Raw genomic sequence first — 27,005 nt, 5'->3', positions numbered from 1 at the left:
CACACTCACACTAAACACACTCACACACTCACACACACACATACACACACACTCACACTGTCACACACACACTCACATACTGACACACACACAGGCACACTCACTCACACTGACACACACACTGACACACACACTCACACACACACACACTCACATACACACACACTCACACTCACACACTCACACTCACACACAGACACACACACACTCACACACACACTGACACTCACTCACACACACACACTCACACACTCACACACTCACACTCACACACTCACACACACACACAGACACACACACACTCACACACACACTCACACTCACACACTCACACACAGACACAGACACACACTCACACACACAAACACACACACTCACACACAGACACACACACACTCACACACACACTCACACTCACACACACAGACACACACACACTCACACTCACACACTCACACACACACTCACACACACTCACACACAGACACACACTAACACACACACACACACACAGGCACACACAGGCACACTCACACACTCACACACTCACACTCACACAGACAGACACACTCACACACACACACTCACACACTCTCACACAGGCACACTCACACACACACACTCACACTCACACACAGACAGACACACACACTCACACACACACACACACACTCACACACTCACACTCACACACAGGCACACACACTCACATACACACACACTGACACACACACATACACCCTGACACACACACATACACCCTGACACACACACACACTTATACACACCCACAGACACACTTACACACTCACTCACTCACACTCAGTTACACACACACACGCACACACTGATACACACACAAACACTGACACACACACACTCACACACACAGACAGCAACAATAAACGCATCAATGTCCCCGTCCTTGCGTCTGACCGTAAAGGGGTCACGGACCCCGCCACAGTAGCGGGCAGGGGAATACCAGGCGGCCGGGCACGGGGACCGGGGCAGTGGGACCCCGGGGCCCTCGCGCTCGGGAGAAAGCGCCGTCCACCCACGAATATGGTCAACATTCCATTGGACTCACTCGACAATGATTTGGAGCCTGCTGCAACCTTCTCTAATTCAGTCATCAGGGTCGTAGCGATGGTGGATTCGGCGATCGGGGCCACAGCGATGATGGATTCGGTGATCGGGGCCATAGCGATGGTGGATTCGGCGATCGGGGCCGTAGCGATGGTGGATTCGGTGATCGGGGCCGTAGCGATGGTGGATTCGGCGATCGGGGCCGTAGCGATGGTGGATTCGGTGATCGGGGCCGTAGCGATGGTGGATTCGGCGATCGGTGCCGTAGCGATGGTGGATTCGGCGATCGGGGCCGTAGCGATGGTGGATTCGGCGATCGGGGCCGTAGCGATGGTGGATTCCACGATCGGGGCCGTAGCGATGGTGGATTCGGTGATCGGGGCCGTAGCGATGGTGGATTCGGCGATCGGTGCCGTAGCGATGGTGGATTCGGCGATCGGGGCCGTAGCGATGGTGGATTCGGCGATCGGGGCCGTAGCGATGGTGGATTCGATGATCGGGGCCGTAGCGATGGTGGATTCGGCGATCGCGGCCGTAGCGATGGTGGATTCGGTGATCGGGGCCGTAGCGATGGTGGATTCGGCGATCGGGGCCGTAGCGATGGTGGATTCGGTGATCGGGGCCGTAGCGATGGTGGATTCGGTGATCGGGGCCGTAGCGATGGTGGATTCGGCGATCGCGGCCGTAGCGATGGTGGATTCGGCGATCGGGGCCGTAGCGATGGTGGATTCGGCGATCGGGGCCGTAGCGATGGTGGATTCGGCGATCGGTGCCGTAGCGATGGTGGATTCGGCGATCGGGGCCGTAGCGATGGTGGATTCGGCGATCAGGGCCGTAGCAATGGTGGATTCGGCGATCGGGGCCGTAGCGATGGTTGGGTCAGTCAGCGGGGTCTTAGCCACAATGGTCGTCAGCCAGATCTCTTTGGCGGGACCCTCCTCGATCTTGAGTACCAGGGAGGTGAGCGGGGTCACAAAGTTGTGCGCCAGCGCGAGTTCGATGGCTCTAGCCTCCAGCCGGCGGCCGGCCTCCCAATCGGCCGTGCTCCAGGCCGCCAGCACCTCCTTGAGGGTGAAGTAGGCCCAGAGGCGCCGGACGAAGCCTGCGGCGGTGGGCCGGTCGCCGGGGCAACCGGGAGCCAGGCCCTCCGCCTCGGGGGCCACCTCGCTCTCCAGGCTGACCACCCGGTCGGAGCCGGTGGCGGTCAGGTGCACGCGGAGGGAGCCGGCGCCGGCTCGGGCCTTCAGCTTGCCCGTCGACACCAGCTCCGAGCCCTCGAAGTAGGCCGGGAAGGCCCGGCTGCCCTCCGCCCGCTCTCCTGGGTACTCCATCTGCACGTCGACCAGCAGCGGGCTGGCCACCTGGTCGTAGAAGGCCCCGAGCTGGCGGCTGGTGTTGCGGCTGCCCCCGGAGACGCGCCGGACCAGGCCGCTGTACTGCTGCGCGAGGCGCCGCAGAGTCTGGGAGGTGGCGCCCTCCGCCCCGAGCCCCAGGAAGAAGAGCGAGACGACCTCTTCGCTGGCCTCCTGGCACATCGGCGCCGCCCCTGGATTCGTCCCGCCTGCAGTCAGGACTAGGACCAGCTTGGCCCGCTTCTCGTCGGCCGCCCATCGCTCGGACTCCCAGCGGACAGCCCACAGCCCCGCCTGCACGGCTGCGTGAATTTCAGCCCCTGTCGAGAGCAGAGATATCCCGGGTTACTCGCGAGGTGAGGAGATCAGTAAGAGAAGCAGCAATTACCCCCTCTCGCTGCCACCACCCCACCCCCCCCACCCAAGGTGCGTTGGCATTCCGTTTGGCTCAGTGTGTCTCTCTCTCTCTCGCCTCAGAGTCAGAAAGTTGCGGGGTCAGGTCCCACTCCAGAGACTTGAGCACAAGAATCTAGGCTGACACTCCCAGTGCAGTGCTGAGGGAGCGCCGCACTGTCGGAGGGGCAGTGCTGAGGGAGCGCCGCACTGTCGGAGGGGCAGTACTGAGGGAGCGCCGCACTGTCGGAGGGGCGGTACTAAGGGAGCGCCGCACTGTCGGAGGGGCAGTACTGAGGGAGCGCCGCACTGTCGGAGGGGCAGTACTGAGGGAGCGCCGCACTGTCGGAGGGGCGGTACTAAGGGAGCGCCGCACTGTCGGAGGGGCGGTACTGAGGGAGCGCGGCACTGTCGGAGGGGCGGTTCTTAGGGAGCGCTGCACTGTCAGAGGGGCAGTACTGAGGGAGCACTGGACTGCCGGAGGGGCAGTACTGAGGGAGCGCCGCGCTGTCGGAGGGGCGGTACTGAGGGAGCACCGCACTGTCGGAGGGGCGGTACTGAGGGAGTGCCGCACTGTCAGAGGGGCAGTACTGAGGGAGCACTGGACTGTCGGAGGGGCAGTACTGAGGGAGCACTGCACTGTCGGAGGGGCAGTACTGAGGGAGCACTGCACTGTCGGAGGGGCAGTACTGAGGGAGCACTGCACTGTCGGAGGGGCAGTACTGAGGGAGCACTGCACTGTCGGAGGGGCAGTACTGAGGGAGCACTGCACTGTCGGAGGGGCAGTACTCCGCCATTCAATGCGATCATGGCTGATCTTCGCCCTCAGCGCCACTTTCCTCACTATCCCCTCCATCAGTGGCCCAATTGTGGGAGTTTTCTAATGGGGCCCACTGGGGACCAATCAATCTCCCCTGATGCAGTCAGAGACCACGTTAAACGGATCATCCTCCGCTATCTCCAGCGTGATCCCACCACCAAACACACCTTCCCCTCCCCTCCCCTCCCAGCATTCCGAAGGGACCGCTCCCCCCGCGACACCCTAGTCCACTCCTCTAACACCCCTTCCCCTTCGCCCAGCACCTTCCCGTGCAAGCGCAGGAGATGCAACACCTGCCCTTTCACCCCCTCCCTTCCCACTGTCCAGGGCCCCAAACACCCCTTCCAGGTGAAACAGCGATTTACTTGTACTTCTCGCAATCTAGTATACTGTATTCGCTGCTCACGATGCGGCCTCCTCTACATTGGGGAGACCAAACGCAGTTTGGGCGACCGCTTTGCGGAACACCTCCGTTCAGTCCGTAAGGGTGACCCCGAGCTTCCGGTGGCCTGTCACTTTAACTCACCGCTCCATTCCCACTCGGACCTCTCCGTCCGCGGCCTCTTGCACTGTTCCACGGAAGCTCAGTGTAAGCTCGAGGAACAGCAGCTCATCTTCCGATTCGGCACTTTACAGCCTTCCGGACTCAACATCGAGTTCAACAATTTCAGATCGGAGCCTCTGCCCCTATTTTTTCCAGGCGGCAGCTCTTGATGGTTCTGCCATCCCCATTTACACCTCCTCTAGACCCATCTTATGTTAACTTGACCCATTACCATCTTTTGCCCCATACCATCGTCCCTTTTGTCTCCTAGGCCTAGAAATTCAGTTAGGGGCGCCCAGCTCGCCTGGGCGCCGGAATTACCGCTGCGCGCGGAGCCACTTGCGCCAGCGGGATATTCAGTTTCAGCGCCCCAAGTGGAAGCCGGCCGCTATACAAGGGTTTCGGCGTCCCGCTTGGGGCGCTGAGACTGAATATCGGCGCGCAAAGTGCCGCAGCGCCACCCGCTGCGGCACGGCGGCCTGCGGTACTGCAGGCCTTCCTCTCACTCTTAAGGGGGAGGTGCCTGCAACGGCGCGATCCCCGCTCGCGAGTGCCGGCAAATGAGCCCGGCACCAAGGAGAAGTGCCGGGCTCTCTGGAAACAGCCGGCAATGCCGCGGGGGGGGGGGGTCGGGGGGGGTGGTGTAGGAGGCCGGGGACGGAGGTGCGGGCAGGCGGCTGCCGAAAAAGCGGCCGGCCGCACCTCCACCTTAACTCGCCCCACTACCGGCACAGGTAGGCCCCGTGTACCGGTCGCTGTTTGCGGCCGGCGCGGGGGAGGCGGCAGAAACCAAATATGGCCAGCGGGGCGATAGCGGGGCGCTGCGCACACCGATGACGTCATTGGTGGCGGGGCAGCGCTACTGGCTAACGCCGCCATTAGCGCCCCGCTAAATATCGCGGTAGGTTTGCACAGTGGCGCAAAAGCCCTCTTTGGGTGCAAACTGGTGGCGCAGGCCAATGAATTTCTAGGCCCTAATCTCTCCTGCCTTCCACCCGATCACAGACCTTCCCGTTTAGTCTTTCCTCCCCTCCCCCCTTTCCCTGCCCCCTTCACTTGCTTAAAAACCTCTCCCATCTCCAACTTTCTCCGGTTCTGACGAAAGGTCATCGGCCTGAAAACGTTAACTCTGGCTTCTCTCTTCAAGTGCGTACGCAGCCCAGGGGCTTCTTTGAACTTACGTCCACCAGCAACCATCGCATCGGTGAAGGTTATGGCGCAGTCGATGTGCTTGGGTGAGGCCTGGATTAATTGGCCCGGCCTCCACACCTTGAACTCAGATGAAAACTTAATGATGTTGAAATAGTCGCCAGGCTTCAGATCTCTCAAGATGGTCCTCATGGCTTCCTTAGTCTGAGAGGAGAGGGAAAAAATTCAGTCACCGACTCTCGGTGGGTGTGAGCGGTCATTCGCCCCTCCCCTCCCGCATCCTCTTAGTCGGAATGTTGTGGGTTCGAGCCCCCACTCCACAGACTTGGTCCAGGCCTGAGACTCGCCCGGTGTCAGTACCGAGGAAGCACTGCACTGTTGGAGGGGCGGTACTGAGGGAGTGCCGCACTGTCGGAGGGGCGGTACTGAGGGAGCGCCGCACTGTCGGAGGGGCAGTACTGAGGGAGCGCCGCACTGTCGGAGGGGCGGTACTGAGGGAGAGTCGCACTGTCGCGGGGGCGGTACTGAGGGAGCGCCGCACTGTCGGAGGGGCGGTACTGAGGAAGCACTGCACTGTTGGAGGGGCGGTACTGAGGGAGTGCCGCACTGTCGGAGGGGCGGGACTGAGGGAGCGCCGCACTGTCGGAGGGGCGGTACTGAGGGAGAGTCGCACTGTCGCGGGGGCGGTACTGAGGGAGCACCGCACTGTCGGAGGGGCGGTACTGAGGGAGAACCGCACTGTCGGAGGGGCAGTACTGAGGGAGCGCCGCACTGTCGGAGGGGCGGTACTGAGGGAGCCCCGCACTGTCGGAGGGGCGGTACTGAGGGAGCCCCGCACTGTCGGAGGGGCGGTACTGAGGGAGCGCCGCACTGTCGGAGGGGCAGTACTCAGGGAGCGCCGCACTGTCGGAGGGGCGGTACTGAGGGAGCGCCGCACTGTCGGAGGGGCGGTACTGAGGGAGCGTCGCACTGTGGGTGGGGCAGTACTGAGGGAGCGCCGCACTGTCGGAGGGGCGGTACTGAGGGAGCGTCGCACTGTGGGAGGGGCAGTAATGAGGGCGCGTCGCACTGTCGGGGGGGCGGTACTGAGGGAGCCCCGCACTGTCGGAGGGGCAGTACTGAGGGAGCGCCGCACTGTCGGAGGGGCAGTACTGAGGGAGCGCCGCACTGTCGGAGGGGCGGTACTGAGGGAGCCCCGCACTGTCGGAGGGGCGGTACTGAGGGAGCGCCGTACTGTCGGAGGTGCAGTACTGAGGGAGCGCCGCACTGTCGGAGGGGCGGTACTGAGGGAGCCCCGCACTGTCGGAGGGGCGGTACTGAGGGAGCCCCGCACTGTCGGAGGGGCGGTACTGAGGGAGCCCCGCACTGTAGGAGGGGCGGTACTGAGGGAGCCCCGCACTGTCGGAGGGGCGGTACTGAGGGAGTGCCGCACTGTCGGAGGGGCAGTACTGAGGGAGTGCCGCACTGTCGGAGGGGCGGTACTGAGGGAGCGCCGCACTGTCGGAGGGGCGGTACTGAGGGAGCCCCGCACTGTCGGAGGGGCGGTACTGAGGGAGCGCCGCACTGTTGGAGGGGCGGTACTGAGGGAGCCCCGCACTGTTGGAGGGGCGGTACTGAGGGAGTGCCGCACTGTCGGAGGGGCGGTACTGAGGGAGCGCCGCACTGTCGGAGGGGCAGTACTGAGGGAGCGCCGCACTGTCGGAGGGGCGGTACTGAGGGAGCGCCGCACTGTCGGAGGGGCGGTACTGAGGGCGCGCCACACTGTCGGAGGGGCGGTACTGAGGGAGCGCCGCACTGTCGGAGGGGCGGTACTGAGGGAGCGCCACCCTGTCGGAGGGGCGGTACTGAGGGAGCGCCACCCTGTCGGAGGGGCAGTACTGAGGGAGTGCCGCACTGTCGGAGGGGCGGTACTGAGGGAGCGCCGCACTGTCGGAGGGGCGGTACTGAGGGAGTGCCGCACTGTCGGAGGGGCGGTACTGAGGGAGGGCCGCACTGTCGGAGGGGCGGTAGTGAGGGAGGGCCGCACTGTCGGAGGGGCGGTACTGAGGGAGCCCCGCACTGTCGGAGGGGCGGTACTGAGGGAGCGCCGCACTGTCGGAGGGGCGGTACTGAGGGAGCGCCGCACTGTCGGAGGGGCGGTACTGAGGGAGCGCCGCACTGTCGGAGGGGCGGTACTGAGGGAGCGCCGCACTGTCGGAGGGGCGGTACTGAGGGAGCGCCGCACTGTCGGAGGGGCGGTACTGAGGGAGCGCCGCACTGTCGGAGGGGCGGTACTGAGGGAGCGCCGCACTTTCGAAGGGGCGGTACTGAGGGAGCGCCGCACTGTCGGAGGGGCGGTACTGAGGGAGCACCGCACTGTCGGAGGGGCGGTACTGAGGGATTCGGTTGGAAAGGAGGTTTCGAGAGAGAGGAAGTGAGCGATGAGAGGAGAGACGAAGGTGAGTGAGAGGGAGGGAAGGGGAGAAGGGAAGAGAGTGAGAGGGAGGGAAGGGGAGAAGGGAAGAGAGTGAGAGGGAGGGAAGGGGAGAAGGGAAGAGAGTGAGAGGGAGGGAAGGGGAGAAGGGAAGAGAGAGAGGGAGGGAAGGGGAGAAGGGAAGAGAGTGAGAGGGAGGGAAGGGGAGAAGGGAAGAGAGTGAGAGGGAGGGAAGGGGAGAAGGGAAGAGAGTGAGAGGGAGGGAAGGGGAGAAGGGAAGAGAGTGAGAGGGAGGGAAGGGGAGAAGGGAAGAGAGTGAGAGGGAGGGAAGGAGAGAAGGGAAGAGAGTGAGAGGGAGGGAAGGGGAGAAGGGAAGAGAGTGAGAGGGAGGGAAGGGGAGAAGGGAAGAGAGTGAGAGGGAGGGAAGGGGAGAAGGGAAGAGAGTGAGAGGGAGGGAAGGAGAGAAGGGAAGAGAGTGAGAGGGAGGGAAGGGGAGAAGGGGAGAGAGTGAGAGGGAGGGAAGGGGAGAAGGGAAGAGAGTGAGAGGGAGGGAAGGAGAGAAGGGAAGAGAGTGAGAGGGAGGGAAGGGGAGAAGGGAAGAGAGTGAGAGGGAGGGAAGGGGAGAAGGGGAGAATGAGAGGTGTGACTGACCTGCTCCATCTTCGCGCCCTCCATGGAGCTACTGACGTCAATCACAAAGACAACATTCTTGGACAGAACAGGGAGGCCTCGGGGCGCAAAAAAGTGGACAAAATAGCCATTGTCGATCTGGAATCGGAGGCAGAGGATATGAGAGTCAAGTGAAGAAAGAGGCAGAAGCTGGCCGTCACATCACTCCCCGCTACAGACCCCTAATGATGCAATGTGGTGTGATGGGCCATCCCCTCCCAATACTGGTGGCCGTGCCTTCAGCTCCTGCGCTCCTCCAATTCCGGCCTTTCGCTCATCCCCCGATTTCCGTCACTCCACCATTGGCGACCGCGCCAGGGCCACCGAGCTCTGGAATTCCCTCCCTAAACCTCTCCGCCTCTCTCTCTCTCTCTCCTTTAAGACGCTCCTTAAAACCGACCTCAATGACCCAGCTTTTGGTCGCCGGTCCCTAATATCTCCTTATGTGGCTCGGGGTCAAGTTTTGTTTGATAATCGCTCCTGTGAAGCACCTTGGGACCTTTTGCTACGTCAAAGGTGCTATATAAATACAGGTGGTTGTGTTCTCAGCTAAGAATCACAGCGAGTTTACAGCCCAGAAACAGGCCATTCGGCCCCTCTGCTCCATGCCGGTGTTCCTGCTCCACACCAGCCTCCTCCCGCCCCCTCTTCATCTCACCCCATCGCCATATCCTTCTATTCCTTTCTCCCTCGTGTGTTTATCCGGCTTCCCCCTTAAACGCGTCGACGCTATTCGCCTCGACCACTCCCTGTGGGAGCGAGTTCCACATTCTCACCACTCTCTGGGGAAAGAGTCGCGCAAAATTGTAGTCCTGCCAGAACCAGCATTATCCAGGCCAGAGTGATCTCCCGCAAGAGTTCTTGTCACCGAAGGGGGTCGGAGAGAAATTGCCCACATTTTATTCCCCACCCTCAAATTTGTCTGGGGTTTGTTAAGCTGGTTTCTCGCCTCCCCCGGGAGATCACGCGGGTTGCGGGTGGGGTAAACATAAGAACATATGAAATAGGAGCAGGAGTTGGCCATTCGGCCCCTCGAGCCTGCTCCACCATTCAATAAGATCATGGCTGATCTTCTACCTCATCTCCGCTATCCTGCACTATCTCCATTTCCCTCGCTTCCCTTAATATTCAAAAATCTCTCGATCTCTGCATTGAATAGACTCAACGACTGAGCCTCCACAGCCCTCTGGGGCAGAGAATTCCAAAGATTCACCGCCCTCTGAGTGAAGAAATTCCTCCTCATCTCAGTCCAAAATGGCCGACCCCTTATCCTGAGACTGTGACCCCTGGTTCTAGACTCCCCAGCCAGGGGGGAAACAGCCTCTCAGCATCTACCCTGTCAGTCCCCCCCTCAGAATCGTATGTTTCAATGAGATCACCTCTCATTCTTCTAAACTCTAGAGAATATAGGCCTAGTCTACTCAACCTCTCCTCATAGGGCAATCCCCCCATCCCAGGAACCAGTCTGGTGAACCTTCGCTGCACTCCCTCTATGGCAAGTATATCCTTCCTTAGGTAAGGAGACCAAAACTGTCCACAATACTCCAGGTGTGGTCTCACCAGGGCCCTATATAATTGCAGTAAGACGTCTTTACTCTTATACTCAAATCCTCTTGTAATAAAGGCCAACATACCATTTGCTTTCCTAATTGCTTGCTGTACCTGCATGTTAACTTTCAGTGATTCGTGTACAAGGACACCCAGGTCCCTCTGAACAACAACATTTCCCAATCTCTCACCATTTAAAAAATACTCTGCTTTTCTATTTTTCCTACCAAAGTGGATAACTTCACATTTCTCCACATTATATTCCATTTGCCATGTTCTTGCCCACTCACTTAGCCTGTCTCTATCCTCTTGAAGCCTCCTTGCATCCTCCTCACAACTTACATTCCCACCCAGCTTTGTATCACCAGCAGACTTGGAGACGTTACATTTGATCCCCTCATCCAAATCATCGCTGTAGATTGTGAACAGCTGAGGTCCGAGCACTGATCCTTGCGAGTACCTGCGGTAACCCCAGGCGAGTGACACGGGTAATCGCAAATTGTGTGGGACGGGTTGGATGGACCAGAGCATCATCGCCTCTCCGTCATTCTGTTGTGTCTCAAGGGGTTTTATACCCTTACCTATATAACAATTAAGAAGGACTCCGGGGCGGAGAGTTTAGTTAACGGCCATTTTATTTACAATGTGCTTCTTCACTCAGTGCACTACATTTCCCATAGTGCATTGCAAATCACCACTACGGTATCCCATGTGGGACAATTCTAATACACATTCAAAATACACAACACATTCTTTGTCTGATCATAACTTATGGTTGAGGAACTCAAGCTGTGCCGCAGGAAGTCATTTAAAAAAAATTAGTTCCAGGATGTGGGCGTCGCGGGCAAGGCCCAGCATTTATTGCCTGACCCTAATCGCCCTTGAGAAGGTGGCGGTGAGCCGCCTTCTTGAACCGCTGCAGTCCGTGTGGTGAAGGTGCTCCCACAGCGCTGTTAGGGAGGGAGTTCCAGGATTTTGATCCAGCGACGATGAAGGAACGGCCGATATATTTCCAAGTCAGGATGGTGTGTGACTGGGAGAGGAACTTGGAGGTGGTGGTGTTCCCCCTGCGCCTGCTGCCCTTGTCCTTCTAGGCGGTCGAGGTCGCGGGTTTGGGAGATTCACGTTACACCCATTTCTTTGAAGTGGCGAGTGGCACTCAGCCTGTGAGATAAGGTGTTAATGGTTGCTCCCTGCTGCTTCTCTCCAGGTATTTCCCTTACAGGCTTACCTTTCAAAGAAACTAGAATCATCGACCCCACTGTCTGCTAATCCGTAAATGATAACAACCGCAACCTGTATTTATATAGCGCCTTTAACGCGTTCCAACACGTCACACGATTGTTTATCAGTCAAAACTTGACCCCCGAGCCAGAGGAGGATATGTTAGGACAGGTGACCAAAAGCTTGGCCAAAGGGATGGTCCTCACAGACCAACGTGATCCCAGATGATTCACTTCAGCGAATGCCTTGGTCTGACCACACTCTTCATTTCATGATGGAGAGGGACTGAGAGACACCAGATAGCGTACAGCTATCTCCCTGAGGGAGAGGGGACTGAGAGACACCAGTCAGTGTACAGATATCTCCCTGAGAGAGAGGGGACTGAGAGACACCAGTCAGTGTACAGATATCTCCCTCAGGGAGGGGGGACTGAGAGACACCAGTCAGTGTACAGATATCTCCCTGAGGGAGAGGGGACTGAGAGACACCAGTCAGTGTACAGATATCTCCCTGAGAGAGAGGGGACTGAGATACACCAGTCAGTGTACAGATATCTCCCTGAGGGAGAGGGGACTGAGAGACACCAGTCAGTGTACAGATATCTCCCTGAGGGAGAGGGACTGAGAGACACCAGTCAGTGTACAGATATCTCCCTGAGGGAGAGGGGACTGAGAGACACCAGTCAGTGTATAGATACCTCCCTGAGGGAGAGGGACTGAGAGACACCAGTCAGTGTACAGATATCTCCCTGAGAGAGAGGGGACTGAGAGACACCAGTCAGTGTACAGATATCTCCCTGAGAGAGAGGGGACTGAGAGACACCAGTCAGTGTACAGATATCTCCCTGAGGGAGAGGGGACTGAGAGACACCAGTCAGTGTACAGATATCTCCCTGAGACAGAGGGGACTGAGAGACACCAGTCAGTGTACAGATATCTCCCTGAGAGAGAGGGGAATGAGAGACACGAGTCAGTGTACAAATATCTCCCTGAGGGAGAGGGACTGAGAGACACCAGTCAGTGTACAGATATCTCCCTGAGAGAGAGGGGACTGAGAGACACCAGTCAGTGTACAGATATCTCCCTGAGGGAGAGGGGACTGAGAGACACCAGTCAGTGTACAGACATCTCCCTGAGGGAGATGGACTGAGAGACACCAGTCAGTGTACAGATATCTCCCTGAGGGAGAGGGGACTGAGAGACACCAGTCAGTGTACAGATATCTCCCTGAGAGAGAGGGGACTGAGAGACACAGTCAGTGTACAGATATCTCCCTGAGAGAGAGGGACTGAGAGACACCAGTCAGTGTACAGATATCTCCCTGAGGGAGAGGGGACTGAGAGACACCAGTCAGTGTACAGATATCTCCCTGAGAGAGAGGGACTGAGAGACACCAGTCAGTGTACAGATATCTCCCTGAGAGAGGGACTGAGAGACACCAGTCACTATACAGATATCTCCCTGAGAGAGAGGAGACTGAGAGACACCAGTCAGTGTACAGATATCCCCCTGAGAGAGAGGGGACTGAGACACCAGTCAGTGTACAGATATCTCCCTGAGAGAGAGGGACTGAGAGACACCAGTCAGTGTACAGATATCTCCCTGAGAGAGAGGGGACTGAGAGACACCATTCAGTGTACAGATATCTCCCTGAGAGAGAGGGGACTGAGACACCAGTCAGTGTACAGATATCTCCCTGAGGGAGAGGGGACTGAGAGACACCAGTCAGTGTACAGATATCTCCCTGAGAGAGAGGGGAATGAGAGACACGAGTCAGTGTACAAATATCTCCCTGAGGGAGAGGGACTGAGAGACACCAGTCAGTGTACAGATATCTCCCTGAGGGAGAGGGATTGAGAGACACCAGTCAGTGTACAGATATCTCCCTGAGGGAGAGGGGACTGAGAGACACCAGTCAGTTTACAGATATCTCCCTGAGGGAGAGGGATTGAGAGACACCAGTCAGTGTACAGATATCTCCCTGAGGGAGAGGGGACTGAGAGACACCAGTCAGTTTACAGATATCTCCCTGAGGGAGAGGGGACTGAGAGACACCAGTCAGTGTACAGATATCTCCCTGAGACAGAGGGGACTGAGAGACACCAGTCAGTGTACAGATATCTCCCTGAGAGAGAGGGGAATGAGAGACACGAGTCAGTGTACAAATATCTCCCTGAGGGAGAGGGGACTGAGAGACACCAGTCAGTGTACAGATATCTCCCTGAGGGAGAGGTACTGAGAGACACCAGTCAGTGTACAGATATCTCACTGAGAGAGAGGGGACTGAGAGACACCAGTCAGTGTACAGATATCTCCCTGAGAGAGAGGGACTGAGAGACACCAGTCAGTGTACAGATATCTCCCTGAGGGAGAGGGGACTGAGAGACACCAGTCAGTGTACAGATATCTCCCTGAGGGAGAGGGACTGAGAGACACCAGTCAGTGTACAGATATCTCCCTGAGGGAGAGGGACTGAGAGACACCAGTCAGTGTACAGATATCTCCCTGAGAGAGAAGGGACTGAGAGACACAGTCAGTGTACAGATATCTCCCTGAGGGAGAGGGGACTGAGAGACACCAGTCAGTGTACAGATATCTCCCTGAGAGAAAGGGACTGAGAGACGCCAGTCAGTGTACAGATATCTCCCTGAGAGAGGGACTGAGAGACACCAGTCACTATACAGATATCTCCCTGAGAGAGAGGGGACTGAGAGACACCAGTCAGTGTACAGATATCCCCCTGAGAGAGAGGGAACTGAGACACCAGTCAGTGTACAGATATCTCCCTGAGAGAGAGGGACTGAGAGACACCAGTCAGTGTACAGATATCTCCCTGAGAGAGAGGGGACTGAGAGACACCAGTCAGTGTACAGATATCTCCCTGAGGGAGAGGGACTGAGACACCAGTCAGTGCACAGATATCTCCCTGAGGGAGAGGGGACTGAGAGACACCAGTCAGTGTACAGATATCTCCCTGAGGGAGAGGGATTGAGAGACACCAGTCAGTGTACAGATATCTCCCTGAGGGAGAGGGGACTGAGAGACACCAGTCAGTGTACAGATATCTCCCTGAGGGAGAGGGGACTGAGAGACACCAGTCAGTGTACAGATATCTCCCTGAGGGAGAGGGATTGAGAGACACCAGTCAGTGTACAGATATCTCCCTGAGGGAGAGGGGACTGAGAGACACCAGTCAGTGTACAGATATCTCCCTGAGAGGGAGAGGGACTGAGAGACACCAGTCAGTGTACAGATATCTCCCTGAGGGAGAGGGGACTGAGAGACACCAGTCAGTGTACCGATATCTCCCTGAGGGAGAGGGGACTGAGAGACACCAGTCAGTGTACAGATATCTCCCTGAGGGAGAGGTATTGAGAGACACCAGTCAGTGTACAGATATCTCCCTGAGGGAGAGGGGACTGAGAGACACCAGTCAGTGTACAGATATCTCCCTGAGGGAGAGGGGATTGAGAGACACCAGTCAGTGTACAGGTATCTCCCTGAGGGAAAGGGGACTGAGAGACACCAGTCAGTGTACAGATATCACCCTGAGAGAGAGGGACTGAGAGACACCAGTCAGTTTACAGATATCTCCCTGAGGGAGAGGTATTGAGAGACACCATTCAGTGTACAGATATCTCCCTGAGGGAGAGGTATTGAGAGACACCAGTCAGTGTACAGATATCTCCCTGAGGGAGAGGGGACTGAGAGACATCAGTCAGTGTACAGACATCTCCCTGAGAGAGGGGACTGAGAGACACCAGTCAGTGTACAGATATCTCCCTGAGGGAGAGGGGACTGAGAGACATCAGTCAGTGTACAGATATCTCCCTGAGGGAGAGGGACTGAGAGACACCAGTCAGTGTACAGATATCTCCCTGAGGGAGAGGGACTGAGAGACACCAGTCAGTGTACAGACATCTCCCTGAGGGAGAGGGACTGAGAGACACCAGTCAGTGTACAGATATCTCCCTGAGGGAGAGGTATTGAGAGACACCAGTCAGTGTACAGATATCTCCCTGAGGGAGAGGGGACTGAGAGACACCAGTCAGTGTACAGATATCTCCCAGAGAGAGAGGTACTGAGTGACACCAGTCAGTGTACAGATCTCTCCTTTTATAGCAGGCATTTCAATGGGGTATCCTTCCCAGTTAAATGCTCAGTACCTCATTAAGCAACATGTGGAGAATGGAGAGAGATTAAAAGACGCAAGTGGAATTGCAAGTTTCCCCTGGGACCACAGAACTGTACCTCCCCCTCCCCACCCCACACCCCTCCCCTCCCCTTCCCTCCTCCACTCACCTGTATGTCCCCGATTAGGTCAGTCGGTCTGACGCCGTACTGGACCACAAAGTCTCCCAGAATGCCTTGGCTGGAGTAGTGGGCCTGCTGCTCCGGGGTCGGGGCGAACCTGATCCGGGCGCAGGTCGGAGTTCGCTCGATGGTGGTGGATTCCGGGCTGTCCTGGCTTCCTGCGGAGAGAGGGCGGAGACCACACGAGGCCAAGGTTAACGGAGGGGGGTCAAGCGGCAATTGGTTCAGTGGGAAACGGAGCAATGGCTCGGGCGCGCTGGCGCGGCCCACCCACCCCACCCCATGCAGAGTCAAGTTCCCCTACAGCGCCTCATCAAACAGCCCCTTCTGCGGTTAGGAATGGGGAGGAGGTCGGTTTACCAGTCCTCCAGGAATTGAAGATTCAGCTCCGGGACATGGCTACAAGCCAAACTCCCATTCTCTTTAAACATTTAATAGTTCTAAACATATTGGAGACGGGATGAAAACGCTATTTGACTGACGATCAAGCATCATCGACTTGGCTAATTAAGAACATAAGAATTAGGAGCAGGAGTCGGCCATTCGGCCCCTCGAGCCTGCTCCGCCATTCAATGCGATCATGGCTGATCATCGACCTCAATTTTTCGAGGGGGTGACTAGGTGTGTGGATGAGGGAAATGCTGTGGATGTGGTGTACATGGACTTCAGTAAAGCTTTTGACAAAGTCCTGCATAGGAGACTGGTCAAGAAGGTAAGAGCCCATGGGATCCAGGGTGCCTTGGCGCGTTGGATCCTAAACTGGCTGAGTGGCAGGAGGCAGAGGGTGATGGTCGAAGGTTGCTTTTGTGACTGGAAGCCTGTGTCCAGTGGGGTACCTCAGGAATCGGTGCTGGGTCCCTTGCTGTTTGTGATCTACATAAATGATTTGGATGAGAATGTAAAAGGTATGATCAGTAAGTTCGCAGATGACACGAAAATTGGTGGGGTGGTAAATTGCGAGGAGGAAAGCCTCAGGCTACAGGACGATATAAACGGGTTGGTCAGATGGGCGGAAAAGTGGCAAATGGAATTTAACCCTTAAAAGTGCGAGGTGATGCATTTTGGACGGACAAATAAGGCAAGGGAATACACATGAGTGGTAGGACCCTAGGAAGTAGAGGGTCAGAGGGACCTTGGTGTACATGTACATAGATCCCTGAAGGCAGCAGAACAGGTAGATAAGGTGGTTAAAAAGGCATATGGGATACTTGCCTTCATTAGCCGAGGCATAGAATATAAGAGCAGGGAGGTTATGATGGAGCTGTACAAAGCGCTGGTTAGGCCACAGCTGGAATACTGTGTGCAGTTCTGGTCGCCTCACTATAGGAAGGATGTGATTGCTTTGGAGAGGGTGCAGAGAAGATTCACCAGGATGTTACCTGGGATGGAGCGCCTCAGCTATGAAGAAAGACTAAACAGGCTGGGGTTGTTTTCCTTGGAGCAAAGAAGGCTGAGGGGGGACCTGATTGAGGTGTACAAAATGATGAGGGGCATAGATAGGGTAGATAAAGAGGAACTTTTCCCCTTAGTAGGGGGGTCAATAACAAGGGGGCATAGATTCAAGGTAAGGGGCAGGAGGTTTAGAGGGGATTTGAGGAGGAACTTTTTCACCCAGAGGGTGGTTGGAATCTGGAACTCACTGCCTGAAAGGGTTGTAGAGGCAGGAACCCTCGCAACATTCAAGAAGCATTTGGATGAGCACTTGAAATGCCATTGCATACAAGGCTACGGACCAAATGCTGGAAAATGGGATTAGACTGGACAGGGATTGATGGTCGGCGCAGACACGATGGGCCGAAGGGCCTCTTTCTGTGCTGTATAACTCTATGACTCTATAACTCCACTCTCCCGCCCGATCCCCATATCCCTCGATTCCAAAAATCTATCTGTCTCAGCCTTGAATATATTGCAAAGGGGATGGAGTATAAAAGTAGGGAAGTCCTGCTACAACTGTACAGGGCGTTGGTGAGACCACACCTGGAGTACTGCGTACAGTTTTGGTCTCCGTATTTAAGGAAGGATATACTTGCATTGGAGGCAGTTCAGAGACGATTCACGAGGTTGATTCCGGAGATGAAGGGGATGTCTTATGAGGAAAGGTTGAGCAGGTTGGGCCTATAGTCATTGGAATTTAGAAGAATGAGAGGGGATCTTATTGAAACATATAAGATTCTGACGGGGCTCGACAGGGTAGATGCAGAGAGGATGTTTCCCCTTGTGGGGGAATCTAGAACTAGGGGGCATAGTTTCAGAATAAGGGGGCGCCCTTTTAGATCGGAAATGAGGAGGAATTTCTTCTCTCAGAGGGTCGAGAATCTTTGGAATTCTCTTCCCCAGAGAGCGGTGGAGGCTGGGTCACTGAAGGTGGAGATAGACAGATTGTTGAACGGTAAGGGAGTCGAGGGTTATGGGGAGCGGGCAGGGAAGTGGAGTTGAGGCCAGGATCAGATCAGCCATGATCTTATTGAATGGCGGAGCAGGCTCGAGGGGCCGAATGGCCGACTCCTGCTCCTACGTCTTATGGTCTTATGTCTTATGTTCTTATGTTCAAAGACTCAGCATTCACAGCCCTCTGGGGCAGAGAATTCCAAAGATTCACCGCCCTCTGAGTGAAGAAATTCCTCCTCATCTCAGTCCTAAATGGCCGACCCCTTATCCTGAGACTGTGACCCCTGGTTCTAGACTCCCCAGCCAGGGGGGAAACAGCCTCTCAGCATCTACCCTGTCAATCCCCCCTCAGAATCTTATACGATTCAATGAGATCACCTCTCATTCTTCTGAACTTCAGAGGGTACAGGCCCAATCTACCCAATCTCTCATCATAGGGCAGCCCTGTTAAGACCCTGTTCGCTTTCCGATTGGCCGTGGGATGGCGGGGACGCAGTGAGGATGGACGTGATGGGCGACCAATGGCACGGGAGCGCGGCGGTCGGAGGCCGGAGGCCATCTTGGCAACCGTACCCCGTGCAGATACAAGTTCCCCATCAGTGCCTCATCAAACGCTCCCGGGACGGTAAGAAACTAACTGGGGTAGAGGAGCAAAGAGATCTGGGGGGGTGGGGGGGGGGGGCGGATACAGGCCCATAAATCAGCAGCAAACCCAGTTGATAAAGAGCGCATATCCATCTTTCGGGATGAGACGTTAAACCCGAGGCCCCGTCTGCCCTCTCGGGTGGATGTAAAACACCCCGTGGCCACTATTGGAAGAAGAGCAGGGGGGGGCCCAATATTTAGCCCTAACCAACATCATTAAAACAGATGATCTGGTCATTGTCACATTGCTGTTTGTGGGAGCTTGCTGTGCGCAAATTGGCTGCTGCGTTTCCCACATTACAACAGTGACTACACTTCAGAAAAAGGCTGTAAAGCGCTTTGGGACGTCCGGTGGTCGTGAAAGGTGCTATAGGAATGCAAGTCTCTCTTTCATACAAACGTATTGAGTATTGTGTGCAGTTTTGGTCGCCTTATCTGAGGAAGGATGTTCTTGCCATGGAGGGAGTGCAGCGAAGATTCACCAGACTGATACCTGGGATGGCAGGAATGACGTATGAGGAGAGATTGGGTCGATTGGGCTTGTACTCGCTGGAGTTTAGAAGAATGAGAGGGGATCTCATTGAAACTTATAAAATTCTGACAGGACTAGACAGACTAGATGCAGGAAGGATGTTCCCGATGGTCGGGGAGTCCAGAACCAAGGGGCCACAGTCTAAGGATAAGGGGTAAGCCATTTAGGACTGAGATGAGGAGGAATTTCTTCACCCAGAGAGTGGTGAACCTATGGAATTCTCTACCACAGAAGGCAGTAGAGGCCAGTTCATTAAATATATTCAAGAAGGAGTTAGATATATTTCTTAAGGCTAAAGGGATCAAGGGGTATGGGGGGAAGGCAGGGGCAGGGTACTGAATTTGGATGATCAGCCATGATCGCATTGAATGGCGGAGCAGGCTCAAGGGGCCGAATGGCCTACTCCTGCTCCTATCTTCTGTGTTTCTAAAACACTGGGGTTCATTTCCAGAAGTCTGCAGCAACTCGCCAAGGCTTCTTCGGCAGCACCTCCCCAACCCGCGACCTCTACCACCTAGAAGGACAAGGGCAGCAGGTGCACGGGAACACCAGCAGCTCCAAGTACCCACCCCCGAAGTCACACGCTTGGAAATATATCGTCCGTTCCTTCATCGTCGCTGGGTAAAAATCCTGGAACTCCCTCCCTAACAGTGCTGTGGGAGCACCTTCACCACACGGACTGCAACAGTTCAAGAAGGCGGCTCACCACCACCTTCTCAAGGGCAACTAGGGATGGGGAATAAATGCTGGCCTTGTCATCCTGAGAATGAATTTAAAAAAACAGAATTCTAAAACAGGAAGGGAACATTAAATTTATATAGAACCCTGGTTAGAGCACACTTGGAGCACTGTGCGCTGTTCTGGTCTCCATATTATGAAAAAAGGATATCGAGGCACTGGAGAAAGTGCAGAAAAAATTTACAAGGATGCAGCTATCAAGAAAGATTAAGCAGGCTGGGTCTCTTTTCTCCGGAAAGACTAACAGGGGACCTGAGAGAGAGGTGGAGAGGTTTAGGGAGGAAATTCACAAGCTCGGGAGCCCTGGCGCGGTCGCCAATGGTGGAGCGATGGAAATCGGGGGATGCGCGAGAGTCCAGAATTGGGGGAGCGCAGAGATCTCAGAGGGTTGTAGGAGGTTACAGAGATAGGGAGGACATGTGGGGGTTTGAAGACGAGAATGAACTAACGTCTGAACGTACATCCTAACAAAGAGGGAGCCGTCGGGTGCTCAGGACGGGCATGCGCGACCGCGAGATGCTCGACAAAGGAGACGCACAAACGACGGTTACCTGTATCGTTGGAGGTCAACTGTTTGCTGGTCCTGATGGGCAGCACCCGGACGTACTCAATGCCGGCACGCTCCGAGATTGCCACCTCGACGGTCAGGTTGCGGACCATCTGCCCGGGCCCGAGGCTGACCGCCAACTCGTACAGGCCCAGCCGCCGCTGCAGCAGCTCCTCGTAGGTCAGCGCGAAGTCCACACGGCCCCGGGCCGCCACGTTCACCGCCACGCGGAATCTCTCCATCTCGTGGTCCCTGCGGCAGATGCAAGCGTTCAGTCCCGTGGCTCTGGTTAGATACAGATTAAAGATCCCTCTACACTGTCCCAACAAACACTCCCAGGGCAGGTACAACACAGGGTTAGATACAGAATAAAGCTCCCTCTACACTGTCCCCATCAAACATTCCCAGGGCAGGTACAGCACAGGTTAGATACAGAGTAAAGCTCTCCCCACACTGCCCCATCAAACACTCCCAGGGCAGGTACAGCACGGGTTAGATACAGAGTAAAGCTTCCTCTACACTGCCCCATCAAACACTCCCAGGGCAGGTACAGCACGGGTTAGATACAGAGTAAAGCTCTCCCTACACTGCCCCATTTAAACACTCCCAGGGCAGGTACAGCACGGGTTAGATACAGAGAAAATCTTCCTCGACACTGTCCCATCAAACACTCCCAGGGCAGGTACAGCACGGGTTAGATACAGAGTAAAGCTCCCTCTACACTGCCCCATCAAACACTCCCAGGGCAGGTACAGCACGGGTTAGATACACAGTAAAGCTCTCCCTACACTGCCCCATTTAAACACTCCCAGGGCAGGTACAGCACGGGTTAGATACACAGTAAAGCTTCCTCTACACTGTCCCCATCAAACACTCCCAGGGCAGGTACAGCACAGGGTTAGATACAGAGAAAAGCTTCCTCTACACTGTCCCCATCAAACACTCCCAGGGCAGGTACAGCACGGGTTAGATACAGAGTAAAGCTCTCCCTACACTGCCCCATCAAACACTCCCAGGGCAGGTACAGCACGGGTTAGATACACAGTAAAGCTTCCTCTACACTGTCCCCATCAAACACTCCCAGGGCAGGTACAGCACAGGGTTAGATACAGAGTAAAGCTCCCTCTACACTGTCCCCATCAAACACTCCCAGGGCAGGTACAGCACGGGGTTAGATACAGAGTAAAGCTCCTGCTACACTGTCCCCATCAAACACTCCCAGGGCAGATACAGCACGGGGTTCGATACAGAGTAAAGCTCCCTATACACTGTCCCATCAAACACTCCCAGGGCAGGGTACAGCATTGGTTAGATACAGAGTAAAGCTCCCTCTACAATGTCCCCATCAAACACTCCCAGGGCAGGTACAGCACGGGTTAGATACAGAGTAAAGCTCCCTCTACACTGTCCCATCAAACACTCCCAGGGCAGGTACAGGAGCGGTTAGATACAGAGTTAGGCTCCCTCCACACTGTCCCATCAAACACTCCCAGGGAAGGTACAGCACGGGTTAGACACAGAGTAAAGCTCCCTCTACACTGTCCCATCAAACACTCCCATGGCAGATACAGCACAGGGTTAGATACAGAGTAAAGATCCCTCTACACTGTCCCCATCAAACACTCCCAGGGCACGCTTCAGCATGGGTTAGAAACAGAGTAAAGCTCCCTCTATACTGTCCCCATCAAACACTCCCAGGGCAGGTACAGCACGGGTTAGATACAGAGTAAAGCTCCCTCTACACTGTCGCCATCAAAGACTCCCAGGGCAGGTACAGCATGGGTTAGATACAGAGTAAAGCTCCCTCTACACTGTCCCCATCAAACATTCCCAGGGCAGGTACAGCACGGGTTAGATACAGAGTAAAGCTCCCTCTACACTGTCCCATCAAACACTCCCAGGGCAGGTACAGCACGGGTTAGATACAGAGTAAAGCTCCCTCTACAATGTCCCCATCAAACACTCCCAGGGCAGGTACAGCACGGGGTTAGATACAGAGTAAAGCTCCCTCTGCACTATCCCCATCAAACACTCCCAGGGCAGGTACAGCACGGGTTAGATACAGAGTAATGTTCATTTTGTGTCGATTAGTCTGGGCCGTGTGGTACCAAGGATACCTGGTCGTGACGAGCGTCACTGTCTTCCCCAGTTTCTGCAGGAGTTGATACACCTGCTTCGCCGGCGCTTTCCCCATCACTTTTGCCACGTAAAGCTTGCCGTCAACTGTCCTACGGGCATCGACAAGAAGTCACGTTATCGTTCGGCTCTCTCTGGGAGTTCCACAAAAAATAACAGGTCAAAATGCAGCCTGTAACTCACTCCCGAGTATCTGTTATTCTATATATAAAACCCCCTGAACCCATCGATTAGATTCCAGCCTGTAACTCACTCCCGGGTATCTGTTATTCTATATATAAACCCCCCGAACCCCTCGATTAGATTCCAGCCTGTAACTCACTCCCGGGTATCTGTTATTCTATATATAAACCCCACGAACCCCTCGATTAGATTCCAGCCTGTAACTCACTGCCGGGTATATTTTATTCTATATATAAAACCCCCTGAACCCATTGATTAGATTCCAGCCTGTAACTCACTCCCGGGTATCTGTTATTCTATATATAAGCCCCCCGAACCCCTCGATTAGATTCCAGCCTGTAATATAAGAACATAAGAACATAAGAAATAGGAGCAGGAGTAGGCCAATCGGCCTCTCGAGCCTGCTCCGCCATTCAATAAGATCATGGCTGATCTGATCCTAACCGCCAATCTACTATCACAGAACCATCTCCTGAATCTAACAGAATTAGACACACGAAATAGGAGCAGGATCAGGCTACACGGCCCCTGGGCCCGCTCCGCTACCCACAGGGCCATGTCTGATCCGAACCTAGACTCATGTCCAAATTCCTGCCCGCTCCCCGTAACCCTTAATTCCCTTTACTTCTTGGAAACTGTCTATTTCTGTTTTAAATTTTTGTAATGATGTAGCTTCTTCAGCTTTTTGGGGCAGCATATTCCATGGACCTACCACCCTCTGAGTGAAGTAGTTCCTCCTCATCTCAGTTTTGAAAGAGCAGCCCCTTATTCTAAGACTATGCCCCCTAGTTCTAGTTTCATCCATCATCGGGAACATCCTCCCCGTATCCACCCGATCCAACCCCTTCACAATCTTATATGTTTCAATAAGATCGCCTCTCATTCTTCTGAACTCCAATGAGTAGAGTCCCAATCTACTCAACCTCTGCTCATATGTCCATCCCCTCATCCCCGGGATTAACCGAGTGAACCTTCTTTGTACTGACTCGAGAGCAAGTATGTCTTTTCTTAAGTATGGACACCAAAACTGTATGCAGTATTCCAGGTGCGGTCTCACCAATACCTTGTACAACTGAAGCAATACCTCCCTATTTTTATATTCTATCCCCCTAGCAATGAAAGCCAACATTCCATTGGCCTTCTTAATCACTTGCTGCACCTGCATACTAACCTTTTGAGTTTCGTGCACCAGGACCCCCAGATCCCTTTGTACTTCAGTACTCTCCAGTTTCTTGCCATTAAGATAATAACTTGCTCTACGATTTTTCCTGCCAAAGTGCATAACCTCACACTTTCCAGTATTGTATTCCATCTGCCAAATCTCTGCTCACTTACTTAGCCTGTCTATGTCCCCTTGCAGGTTTTTTATGTCCTCCTCACTCACTACTTTCCCTCCCATCTTAGTATCATCTGCAAACTTTGATATGTTACACTCGGTCCCCTCCTCCAAATCGTTAATATAGATTGTAAAGAGTTGGGGACCCAGCACTGACCCCTGCGGAACACCACTAGTTCCTGATTGCCAGTCCGAGAATGAACCATTTATCCCAACTCTCTGCCTTCTGTTAGATAGCCAATCCTCTATCCATGCCAGAATATTACCTCCAATCCCGTGATTTTTTATCTTAAGCAATAATCTTTTGTGTGGCACCTTGTCAAATGCCTTTTGGAAGTCTAAATACACTACGTCCACTGGTTCCCCTTTATCCACCCTATATGTTACTTCCTCAAAGAACTCCACCAAATTTGTCAAACATGACTTCCCCTTCATAAAACCATGCTGACTTTGTCCTATTAAATTATGATTATCCAAATGTCCTGTTACTGTCTCCTTAATAATGGACTCCCAAATTTTACCTACCACAGATGTTAGGCTAACCGGTCTATAGTTTCCAGCCTTCTGTCTACTGCCCTTTTTAAATAAGGGTGTTACATGAGCAGTTTTCCAGTCTGCCGGGACCTTTGCTGAGTCCAGGGAGTTTTGGAAAATTATTACCAATGCATCCACAATCCCTACCGCCACTTCCCTCAAGATCCTAGGATGTAAGCCATCAGGTCCCGGTGATTTATCCGCCTTGAGTCCCATTATTTTACCGAGTACCACTTCCTTAGTGATTTTGATCGTGTTTAGCTCCTCCCCCCTATAGCCCCCTGTTTGTCCAGTGTTGGGATATTCTTAGTGTCCTCTACTGTAAAGACTGATACAAAATATTCATTCAGTGTTTTTGCCATCTCCATATTTCCCACCATTAATTTCCCGGTCTCATCCTCTAAGGGACCAACATTTACTTTAGCCACCATTTTTCTTTTTATATAACTATAAAAACTCTTACTATCTGTTTTTATATTTTTTGCTAATTTACTTTCATAATCTATCTTCCCTTTCTTAATCAATCTTTTTGTTATTTTTTGCTGTCTTTTAAAGTTTTCCCAATCCTCTATCCTCCCACTAGATTTGGCTACCTTATATGCCCTTGTTTTTAGTCGAATACTATCCTTAATTTCTTTACTTAGCCACGGATGGCTGTCTTTCCTTTTACACCCTTTTCTTCTCAGTGGAATATATATTTTTTGGAAGTTGTAAAATAACTCCTTAAATGTACACCACTGATCATGTATCGTCTTACCCTTTAATCTATTTTCCCAATCCACTCTACTCAATTCCGCTCTCATACCTTCATAGTCTCCTTTATTCAAGCTTAGCACGCTTGTTTGAGATCCAACCTTCTCACCCTCTAATTGAATATGGAATTCAACCATGTTATGGTCACTCATTCCAAGGGGATCCTTTACTAGGACATTTTTAATTAATCCTGTCTCGTTACACAGGACCAGATCTAAGGTTGCTTGCCCCCTGGTCGGTTCAGTTACATACTGCTCAAGAAACCCATCCCTAATACACTCAATGAACTCATCCTCAAGGCAGCCCTGCCCAATTTGATTTGTCCAATTAATATTATAGTTAAAATCCCCCATAATTATAGATGTTCCCTTATTACAAGCCTCAACTATTTCCTGATTGATACTCCGTCCAACAGAGTTGCCACTGTTCGGAGGCCTATAGACTATGCCCACTAGTGTTTTTTTCCCCTTATTATTCCTTACCTCCACCCAAACTGTTTCATTATCCTGATCTTTTGACCCAATATCATTTCTCTGTATTACAGTGATTCCTTCCTTTATTAACATAGCCACCCCACCTCCCCTTCCTTCCTGCCTGTCCTTCCTGATCGTTAAATAACCTGGTATGTTTAATTCCCAGGCATTGTCACCCTGCAGCCATGTTTCTGTAATGGCCACAAGAACATACCCATATGTAATTATTTGTGCCATTAACTCATCTATTTTGTTACGAATGCTACGTGCATTCTGATAGAGAACTTTCAAAGATTTTTTGTGACACTTAGTTCCTGCTTTTGCCCTTTTTATTACTTTACCTTTTACTCCATACCTTCTGCCCCTTCCTGACACGCTCTGGTTTTTAATTTCCCCACTGCTACCTAAGTCTATGACCTTCTCTGTTGTCATTTTTATTATTTGCTCTCTAGGAACCTCCCCCTCACTAGTTAGTTTAAAGCCCTCTCTACAGCCCTAGTTATATGATCCGTCAGGACTCTAGTCCCAGCACTGGCCAAGTGAAGCCCGTCCCAACGGAACAGCTCCCTCCTGCCCCAGTACTGGTGCCAGTGTCCCAGGAAGCAAAACCCATTTCTCCCACACCAGTCTTTGAGCCACGCATTTAACTCTCTAATTTTATTTGTCCTAGCCAAATTCGCTCGTGGCTCAGGTAATAATCCAGAGATTATTACCCTTGTGGTTCTGCTTTTGAATTTGGCCCCTAGCTGCTCAAACTCCCTCAGCAGAACCTCCTTCCTTGTCCTATCTATGTCGTTGGTACCAACATGGACCACGACAACTGGATCCTCCCCCTCCCACTCCAAGTTTCTCTCCAGTCCAGAGGAGATGTCCTTAACCCTGGCACCGGGCAGGCAACACAGCCTTCGGGACTCTCGCTCTCGGCTGCAAAGAACTCTATCTATCCCCCTAACGATACTATCCCCTACCACTACAACATTTCTTTTAACTCCCCCCACTTGAATGGCCCCCCGCTCCACGGTGCTGTGGCCGGGTTGCTCATCCTCCCCGCAGTCCCCGTTCCCATCCTCACAGGGAGTAAGAGCCTCGAACCTGTTGGACAAGTGCAAGGGCTGCGGCTCCTCCAACATTACCTCCTGGATCCCCGTACCTGCCTCACTTCTAGTCACACCATCCTGACCCTGGCCACAGACTACATCTGAATTAACTAATCTAATTGGTGTGACTAC

The 27,005-nt window shown here is 53.9% G+C and overlaps 1 protein-coding gene across 5 annotated transcripts in view; it reads right to left on the bottom strand.

Annotated features, from left to right (window-relative positions):
* LOC147086826 (inter-alpha-trypsin inhibitor heavy chain H6-like) overlaps positions 1-27,005 on the bottom strand; it is a 167,888-nt gene that overhangs the window by 38,411 nt on the left and 102,472 nt on the right. For 4 of the 5 annotated variants that reach the window (XM_085979008.1, XM_085979006.1, XM_085979007.1 and 1 more), the window contains 6 exons: positions 22,479-22,589; positions 20,366-20,613; positions 15,500-15,669; positions 8,409-8,525; positions 5,377-5,548; positions 1,088-2,758 (listed from right to left, as the gene is read on the bottom strand). The exons of the other annotated variant lie outside the window; for it this stretch is intronic. In XM_085979008.1, coding sequence (XP_085835134.1) covers positions 1,088-2,758; positions 5,377-5,548; positions 8,409-8,525; positions 15,500-15,669; positions 20,366-20,613; positions 22,479-22,589 — 2,489 coding nt within the window. The remainder of the gene's footprint in view (positions 1-1,087; positions 2,759-5,376; positions 5,549-8,408; positions 8,526-15,499; positions 15,670-20,365; positions 20,614-22,478; positions 22,590-27,005) is intronic. 5 annotated transcript variants of the gene reach the window in all.

This window comes from Somniosus microcephalus, unplaced genomic scaffold, assembly GCF_052327205.1.
Source record: "Somniosus microcephalus isolate GS21.2 unplaced genomic scaffold, FLI_Smic_1.0 unresolved_chr7, whole genome shotgun sequence".
Lineage (NCBI taxonomy): Eukaryota > Metazoa > Chordata > Chondrichthyes > Squaliformes > Somniosidae > Somniosus > Somniosus microcephalus.
The sequence above is the reverse complement of the archived record's forward strand: the minus strand, read 5'-3'. Positions and strand labels throughout refer to the sequence as shown.